Raw genomic sequence first — 9,207 nt, forward strand, 5'->3', positions numbered from 1 at the left:
CCAGCACAGGAGACACGCAGACTCTGTTCTTCGATGTCCTGACTAAGGCCACCCCTTTGCCCCAAGCACAGGCATGCTTCACTTTAGTCCCACTGTCTCCAGGCACCAAACCAGGAAAAAGTGCCTAACCTGACACCTCCATGCAGCTCAGGGAGGAGTCCTTTTGCCCCCACCTGCATCACATCCCCTGCCTGGTATACTTGGCACTGGCGCTCCTTTGCCCTCCGTAAACCCCATCGGTCCAACTCTAGGCTGCCTGTCCTCTGTGTGTCAGTGTGTCCTGAGGCTGCCAGCTCCCACCTCCAGCTGCCACAGTCCTGTGACCTGGCTGTCACTGCTGCCTGTCTGGCACCACAGAAGAAAAGGCGAAGACCAGGTGGACTAATGCCAGTGCCAGCGCTGGAGTCACAGGAGGTGGGAGCGGAAGGGAGAACAGGCAGGGCAGCAAGTTTCCTAGAGGAAGGGCACAGGGCCCCACTTGGTTCCAGACCCGTCAGAGCAGGAGGATGACCTGTAGCCCAGGACCCTCTGAGGGGCCTGGTGGGGCTCTACCTCTCTCGTTGTTGGCCTCCTCCTTTCTCTGCTCCTGTCTCATGGCACTGCCCTGGTTTTAGGAGCACTGCCTGGCTTCTTGGAAAGGTGCCAGTTGAGTCTGGCGTCACCTGCCTTCAGCTGGCTGTCCTGTGGTCTTTCTCTCCGGACCCGAGCTCTGCGTCAGCCACCTTCTTGGTGAGAAGGGAGCAGGCTTTTTCCTCAGGAACTCCTGTTAAGCAGGCATTGGTGGGAAGGGAGTACAATTTCTGAATGAAAGACACCACCTGGGCCTGTCCTCCATGAGCCTACCATTCAATGCGGTTGGCAAGACAAAACACCCACCTGATACCACTGCTGGTAAAGAATCAAGAGGATGCCTTTAGGGAAGAAAGAGTGGGTGCAGAGAGGGCGTTCCGGAGGAAGCTGGGGCTGCTGACCTGCATACCGGGTGCTTCCTCAGAGTCCATGGGGAGACCCGTGGCCGACTGCCACCACTAGAACCCTTCCTGGGTCCAGCGGGTAGGGAAGTCCTGGGGGAGGGGAGAGCTGGTTTCGAAGGGAGGGAACACTGTGGCCTAGACCCTGTCACTTGTTGCTTCAGTTTACCCTTTTTCTTAAGCCATCTATCTTTATCCTGTTTGGGTGAATTCGTTGCCTTCACATTTTGCTTACGCCTAGCACAGGAAACTTCCAGGGTTTCCACTGCTTTCTCCACCCATGACCTCACCTGGAGCCGAGGAAGGGCACCTTCGTACAGGTGGCAGCCAACCAGGGCTCCAGGTACCTGTACCCTGTTCCTCCTGCCTTCCGTCCTGGGTCGGAAACGGGAACCCCAGAACCACCTTGCCCTTTGCCCAGACCTGCATGGTCTCCCCAACCAGAGTCTCCAGTCAAAATCCCAGGCCTGAAACCACGCTTCCCCCATAACACACTCTGTCCTTACTTGGAATGTCCCCTCCTCCTCCACCAGTACACACATGCTCCTCCACTGCCTCCTGACCTGGGATACACTTTGCTCTTCTGAGTCTGAGAGCTGCTGGGCCAGGGCCAAGTGTTCCTTGGTCTTTGTCTAAGTACCTCTCTTTCTGTCCTTCTCCTCCCCCTCCCCTGCCCCAGCTCAAAGCCTGCAGTCACAGTGATAGTATGAGAGCAGTCTACTGTACCCCTTCCACTCAGGGTGGGGGCATCACCACACCATCCCCAATTCCTATGTGCTAAGCAGCCATGTAACTTGAGTCAGGTCTCTCAGTGGCAAAAGACTAATGCAAGTGAAGTGGAAGGCCAGGCAGCCAGAGCAGAATGTGTCCAAGGCCAGCTATGCTGGCATAAGAAGTTTGCTCAGGGCACTGGGATAAGGGATTGGGCAAATGAAGGAGGCTTCCTCCTGTGACACATGCAGGACCCTGAGTAGAGGAGGGGACATAGCCAGCAGTGTCCCTACCAAATCACCCATGTGGACTTTTAGAGCAATCATAAGATAGGCTGGATGACAACAGGAAAAACAGGTGTGTCATTCCTGGTGAGGCTGTGTGTTCCTGAAAAGTCACATGTACCTCTTTGTACACTGGCAGACCTGGAGTTCAGGCTGCCTGAAAATCAAACCCTGTTGACCCCTGACTGTGGTTCTCAGTGCAGAGATGCTGGGGCTTCACTGCTGATGGAGCTTTGGAGAGCAAGTCCCTCTAGGCTGGAGATTCTTTGGGGGATTGCTCCAGCATCTTTTTAAGTAGTAAATGAGTTGAAAGAAACTACTTAAGTGTACTGAGAATGGTTCCCATTTATAAAGGGGAATTCTTTTGTATAGCCAGGACCTGTGCTGTGATGAGAATCAACAGCTTCTAAAAGTCCCTTTGGACAGGATAAAGCCTGGGTTTCAGGTGTCAGCTTATCTTAGGATGAGCCACACTCAGAATCAAAAGTAGGAAACAGGTGGATGATGGGATCAGGGTGCAGGAAGATCTGCAAACTTCCGGCTACAAAGACAGTGAACCCCTCACTTGATGGGATGCAAGATGCCAGCGGCTTCTGAGTGGCTGCTCTCCTGGGGCTGGCTGAGTGTTCAGTCAACTTAGGGAGTTCTTCTCTCCAGGCTTAGAGTTTACGCACCTCCCTGGCCAAAATTTGTGCCACCATCCTTATTCCTTATCCTGTTTCTCTGCCTACACCCTCCTCAAGAACCCATTACTTCTAGCCCTTCTTCCCACCAACACTCAGTCCTGGATGCTGAGCGTTTGGAGATGATACCCCCCCCCATCTAGGCACGGTGCCTCTCTTCTCCATGCCTACTGTACTTCTGGAGCCGTAGCCTGGGCTATTGCCTCATGGCTGCTCCACCTTTAGTAGTTGGCAGGTATGCAAGAACCAAGGAAGGTCTGACTTATATTGTCAAGGCTACTAGGGTCTTTTCCTGTGCCTGGCCCCACCCTCAGCACAGTGCTTCCTTCCCAAGTGTTTCTGTGGTATTGACTCCTCATTGACATCACTCTTATTATCCTCAGTGGGCAGGGAGAGCCTTGAGGGGAATGAGCCTTCTTCCCAAAACACAGGGAAGAAGCTGAAGCAGCTTGGGTAGGGGGCTTAAGTAAAGATCCTTCTTCCCCCTCCCTGGCCCAGACCCTTTCTATGACAGAAGCAGCCTACTGGTCCCTGTCCATGCCTACTGCCCTAAAGTGCAAATCTAATTTGTATTTTAATTCTCATTAGCTGACGGGTTTAGGGGAGGAGCTGACATAGTAACCCACTTTGACCAGAAGCGTGACTGGTAAACAGCAGGGTTGTGATGGGCCTGTGACTTTTCTGAGGAAGGAAAGTGGAGAACTAAAGTGTGCATGTGTGTGCAGTGAGTGTGCATGCCTGGGTGGGAAGCAGCTGGCCCCAGGAGCTGGGGCACGGAGGGCGCTCAGGACAAACCTCACCTGCTTTGGGCCCAAGAAGAGGAAAACTGTGTGCAATTGGAGGGGTAATCACAGGAGACCGGGAACCAAGGAAGGATGCTGGCAGCTAAGGGGGCTGTTACATGGAAAGTGTGAACTAGTGGTGGGGATTCTTAGATAGATGGAACTAGGGCTGAGGGTCAGGGATGTAGCTGAAGGTAAATCCGATGGTGTCGTGAAAGAGAGGCTGGGATTTTTGTCCTTGGAAGCCATATTTCTATGTGGCAGCCCCACATTGGGCATTGCTTGAGTACTCTGCCAGTTGGCCTCTTGCCCAGCACCGTCTTTTCTCTCCAACCCTCCCTTGGCTGGACTGCATCCTCCATGAGAGCAGGCCCATGTGCCTTCTCCCTCATTTAAACCAAGAACACCCAGAACCACTTGTAGTCTGCTGTCAGGGCTTGGTCTGGCATCAGAAAGCTTCTACTGTAAGCCAAGCATGAACAGATGCAGAGCAGGGTCCCAGAGAGCAGAACAGAAGCCAACTGGTATTTAAATGGCAGGAATTTACATTAGACACAGGATGAGGGTGTGATATGAGGATGAAAGGAGATAGAGCATCTGATGGGGAGGTGCCATCTGCAGCAGCCTGTCCCCCTCCTCATGCATAGACTTGCTGCTTCAGGTGCCCGTTCATTCATTTGTTCACTCATTTATTTATGTGACTTTTTTACATGAATAAAATAAATCTGGTCACATGCTGAGTGGAACCCAGCATAAGGCACACATAAGAGCGAGAGGAATCCCCAGCCATGCCCACAGGGTGCCATAGGAGAAGTGAGCCTAGGAGATGGCTAAACACTGATGATTTTCCAGGGGTGAGCTGTGACCTCTCCAGTACTCAAAAGTGGGCCACTGCAAAGTGAAGGACCTAGGAGTACGACATGATGTTTTGGATTGGCTTTGAAATACTCAAGCAAAGAAAAAAGGAAAGGGATATGTGACTCCATCTGGATAACTTGGATCCGGGTGATGGGTCTGTGGTGGTGGAGGCATTCACTTCACTGATGTGTTGTATGCTTGAAAGGTTTAAGGGTATCAGTTGCAAGGGTTCGATGGGAGGCTTTACTGTTTGCTGAGCCCCAGCCAAAGCCAGGCATAATGCCCCAAACTGTACCACCTTAATCATGTTTTAAAGAGAGAACAAGTTTGTGCCTGTCAGAAACATGATAGAACTATATAAAGCAGTGTTTTTCAGCCTCTGGACAATGGACTGGTCTGCCAGAAATTTAGTGCCGGTTCACGAAAAAGTTAACCACCCTGATTTTGTGTGAAGATTATCGACACAATGATCTTAGTTGAATTTTTTTATGTTCAGGGTGATTTCTGCCTTAGCAGTCCTATTTTCACTAGTCCCCAGGAGTAAAAAGGTTGAAAACCACTGGTCTAAAGGACGTAAACTCAGCTCCATAAATTTCAAGATGTGAGAAGTGATTTGCATTTGCACCCAGGACAGGGTAAAAATTGCACACTGTTCATCAAGACAGAAGACAAAAACAAAGAAAAGCTATGAGGAATGTCACCTCATGGAGAGGTTGTTCCTTACCACAAGCCTGTGGTGTGTGGTTCCCTGCCCATTTGAATGAGTCTTTCTGCTAACAACAGGCTTTCTCCTTCTTGCAGGGCCCCTGCTTCAGCCTCCTGCCGGAATGGGGCTGGAGGAAGGCAATGTCCGCCACCTGGTGCAGCCCAGAGGGTCGAGGAACGGACCAGGACCCTGGCAGGGAGGTCGGAGAAAATTCCGCCGCCAGCGGCCACGCCTCTCTCATAAGGGCCCCATGCCTTTCTGAAGCAGGTACTTGAGCCTTTGGATGGTGTGGAAGGGCTGGGAGGGGGGTCAGCCTGAAAACTGGGTGACCCTGTGCTTATTACTGGCCAGACACCTGCTCTAAGCAATCCTGGCATCACACACATTTGTGGGCTTATAAGAACACCAGTCTCATGCCCTCATTTTCCAGAAGAGGACGCTGAGGCCCAGAGAGGAGCTTGACATTTGGGGGCCAATCTCTTGGCCCCCTAGGAGTTGAATGTTAACTCCCCTCCACCCTGGGGTTGGGCAAGCTGGTCTAGTTGGAGAGTTCTAGAAGTCCTAGGGCATATGAATGAGCTGGGGAGGGGAGTCCCAGGTATGCAGTGTGGATCCTCACTGGAGAGGGGGAAGGAAGAGGGGAAAGGGAGAGGGGAAGGGAGAGAAGGAAAGGGAATGGGGGAAGGGAGAGGGGGAGAGAGTCTTTGGGGGTAGCAGGCAGAGAATTGGAAGATAATTGTCCAGAGCATGGGAAGGAGAGAAAAATTAAAGGTGGCAGCAGAGAGAGCAGGGCCTAAGCCTGTCCCTTCCCTTGTAGATAAACAGGGTGGCATCAACTCAGGGGCCTTGGGCTTTAGGTTCAGAGTTTTGAGGAGGGAGCATAATGAAAGCTGTCTCCTCTCCTTTCTTGGGTAGTTCCTTTGACTTAGGACATGTCAGTGATTTCGCTCTGGTCATTTTTGTCTTTTTAGGACTGGAGGGGCCCTCAAGTACTTAACCCCTGCACTTCTCTCTACTTCATAGATTGATCTGCTTCTCTGGAGCCCTTACACCCAGTCGTCTCTCATCTTGCACTCGACCTAGCTGCTGATGGTCCCAGCTCTTCTCACCCACCAGCCTCCCTGAATGATGCGGTCCTGTACTGCACCTAGTTCGATGATTCCTTTTTTTCTCCCAAGGATCCATTCAGTCCCTCTTCCTAGTCCTTCTCTGGACTGACTTTGGAGACCCAGCACTGGAAGTTCATCCTTCTTCTCTCTGGACCTCTTTCTGCTCTAGTCTCCACTTGTCCCACATAATGCCCCCCGCCCTCATGCAGCCCTCCCTTCCTCAGGTGTGCCCTAGGGGCTGTGTTGAGACACTCCCTTCCTGAATGGGCTCCAGCTGATCCCAGGTGTTGTGCCAGTTGGACGCTTCCATAGGCCTCCAAAGGGAAGTTAAGGGATGAGCAATAAGAGACTCCAGTTAGAGGCCAGAGGCCTTGGGATGCAGACAGGCTGTGTTGGGGGGCATTGGAGTGGGGGTTTGGTGCTCTGGTGAAAGGGAGAGTTGTAACATTGGAGAAGAGGAAGAATAACTTAGTGGCCACTTCCTCATCTCCATGTTTGGCCTTGTTACAGAAGAGGCAAATGAGAGGCAGTAAGTACTCTATCACTTCTTTCACCTTTCTGTGTCCCCTAACACTCCCTCCAACTCACTGCTCCACAACCTACTCTGTCCCCTCACCAGTTAGTTCAAGTTCTAGCTCAGGAGGAAAGGGTGACGGGCCTGAGGTGGCTGATAACTCTCCGTGGAACAAAGGCCAGACAGAAGTGTTTTTGCCAAGAGACAGAATATCAGAGCCAAAAGGAATCTTGCACCTCACCTAGCTCTGCTTCCTTATGCAAACTCCTGTAAAAACAGAGGCCTACATGGAGATAGTGACCTGCTTAGTATCACTGTAGAGCCAGAATGAGGACCCAGATCTCCCAACTCCCATTTGATGATGTTCTCTTCCCTCTTGATGTCTTTTCAAAACTTATTAAGTGCCTTTTCTGGGGTTGGGCTGGGGGTGGCTGGGAGAAGAGCCAAGAGGGCTGTGAACTGCCCCATGGTGGCAGTAGTATGGGGACAGAGCTGCTCCTGCTTCCCTGGCCTGTACCTGCTGGTTCACTCCCCAACCTGGGCTGAAAAATTCCATAACTGGCCAGCTGACCCATTCCTTCAGCACTGCCAGGTGCCTAGTATTTTCACAGGGGCAGGTCAGGCATCTAGACTACTGTTCCAATCCCAACACTGGTCTTCACGAGTTTGGAGGTGGCCTTAAATATTGGACTCAATAGCCTTTCCTTCACATTGACTAGACCCTCTTTCCCAGTGGCCCTCCCTTTGGGGAAGTGGAGGGGGAGAAGAAGGAAGTGGGGGAGGAAGGGAAAGAGAGAAGAAAGAAAGGAAGGATGGAAAGAAGTGTAGATCTGAGCAGGCTTTCTTCTCAGGGGCCTCCCAGGAGGGAGAAAAGGAGAGACAAGAGCCTGATGGCCACCTATGTATGTTTGGGGGCAGGGGGAGTCAGGGCCCCCCGAGTCCCACAATAATCCCAATGTTGCCTATCCACTTCTCCCCTTTACCTCTGCTGCTGCTACTGCTACTGCCGCTGCTGTTGCTTTCAGTTCCAATCTGGGAAGCCTGGCTGGGCACTCAACTCCTCCCGCACTCCTCAGGCTCAGATTAGGGGCTGGCCAGTGTCCACCAAGCCTCTTCTGTCAGTGATGCTCCCACAAGGGGCTGAGCCTTCTTCCTACTCCTCCTCTGTATTTTTTGCCTCATCAGCTGCCCAAACCTATGGGAAAGGGGAAAAAGGGGGTATAGGGGGATGACACAGGGCAGCAGAGGGCAGTGAGGGTCTGGGGGCTGGCTGTCTTATTTAATGTGGTTGTGTATGATTCTTATACTAATTTATACAAAGATATTAAGGCCCTTTTCATTAAGAAATTGTCCTCTTCCCATAGTTGTGTTCACTGTGTTTGTAAAGATTGTTCTGTGTAAATATGTCTTTATAATAAAGAGTTAAAGATGACAATTTGCCCTTACTCATAGAGGTTCTGTTCAGAAGAGATGTTTCTGTCCTCTGATGTCCATGTCTGTCCCCGTGCCCACATATTGCATGTGCAAGGCAGTACGCCTGCATCCCAAATCGCTTTCAGGTCAAATGGCCACAAACCGATTTGCCACAAACTCACAAAAGAAATCTCTATGCCTGATGGCCAGTTCACATAAAATTTAGTCCACTTTGAAGTGTTTTGGCATCTGTTTATGTGTCATTAGCATTATTATTATTTTTGCAGTGTCACATAAAAGATTTTTAGAAAGCAATTTAAGAACATTCTGGTTAAAGGTGGGATTTATACTCAACATTATTTTGTATCCTTGGTGGGTGTATTCTAATTTTATCTACTTTTGGGACTTTTTAGCCAGTTTGCCTTTCTTGGAAATGTTATGTTTCCTGCAATAAATAGATTTGGTAATGACTCCGCATGTATCATTTTATATTTCACAAAGTAGATTTGCTTGATGAATGAGATAGTCTGAAAAATAAAATGCAAGGAGTTCGATATAATTCTGCCCCATCTGTCTCACTTCTTCATGCTTGTTGCCAAAATGCCAATATCTTGTAGAACAGAGAGGAACATTAGGGGCATGCTAATACAGTTAATCAACTTGTTAGGTGCACACAAGCATATAGGGTACAAAGTAAAACCCAGCAAGAAGGAGCTCAGAGTGATCAAAAAGGTGCATTCAATAAATCTTGTGGGAAATGCTACAGATTTTACAAGTATTTAGTGCTAGAAATAGTGCTAGAAATGCTACAATTTTAAGAGATGGCCTTCAGCAAACTTGATAAAAAGTCATAAAACTGCTCAATAGGAAATAAAATTTAAAAAGCCATTCACAAGCATACAAAATGATTTCATCATCAACAAAATGGTGTAGATCATGATGGAGTGATTTAAAAATATGACATTATGTAGGAAGATTTTTTTTAAGAAAATTGGTACAAAGCAACTTCTTTCAAAATCACTACCTTAACTTTTAGGCAAACTGGTTGTCAGAGTAAATGGTTTTAGGCAAGGAGTTTTGGGGTGGTCTGGCTTTATGCTGATTCATCTGTTACCTCCCTAATCTCCCCCAAAGCTCTAGTTTCACATGAAACAAAGGAGAAGGAGAAAGTGGCAG

The 9,207-nt window shown here is 49.7% G+C and overlaps 1 protein-coding gene across 4 annotated transcripts in view; it reads left to right on the plus strand.

Annotated features, from left to right (window-relative positions):
- APLN (apelin) overlaps positions 1–8,379 on the plus strand; it is a 134,081-nt gene extending 125,702 nt beyond the window's left edge. For 2 of the 4 annotated variants that reach the window (XR_010727824.1, XR_010727823.1), the window contains one exon: positions 5,091–5,223. Coding sequence is in view for 2 of the 4 variants with exons in the window: in XM_066249327.1 (XP_066105424.1) it covers positions 5,091–5,257 (167 nt within the window). In the remaining 2 variants the exon portion in view is untranslated. Of the gene's footprint in view, positions 1–5,090; positions 5,263–5,966 lie in introns of those variants that run through there. The other 2 variants (XM_066249327.1, XM_066249326.1) reach the window with 2 other exon arrangements.
- Positions 8,380–9,207: the final 828 nt, after the last annotated feature.

The sequence above is a fragment of the Saccopteryx bilineata genome, chromosome X (assembly GCF_036850765.1).
Source record: "Saccopteryx bilineata isolate mSacBil1 chromosome X, mSacBil1_pri_phased_curated, whole genome shotgun sequence".
In the NCBI taxonomy this organism is placed as follows: Eukaryota; Metazoa; Chordata; class Mammalia; order Chiroptera; family Emballonuridae; genus Saccopteryx; species Saccopteryx bilineata.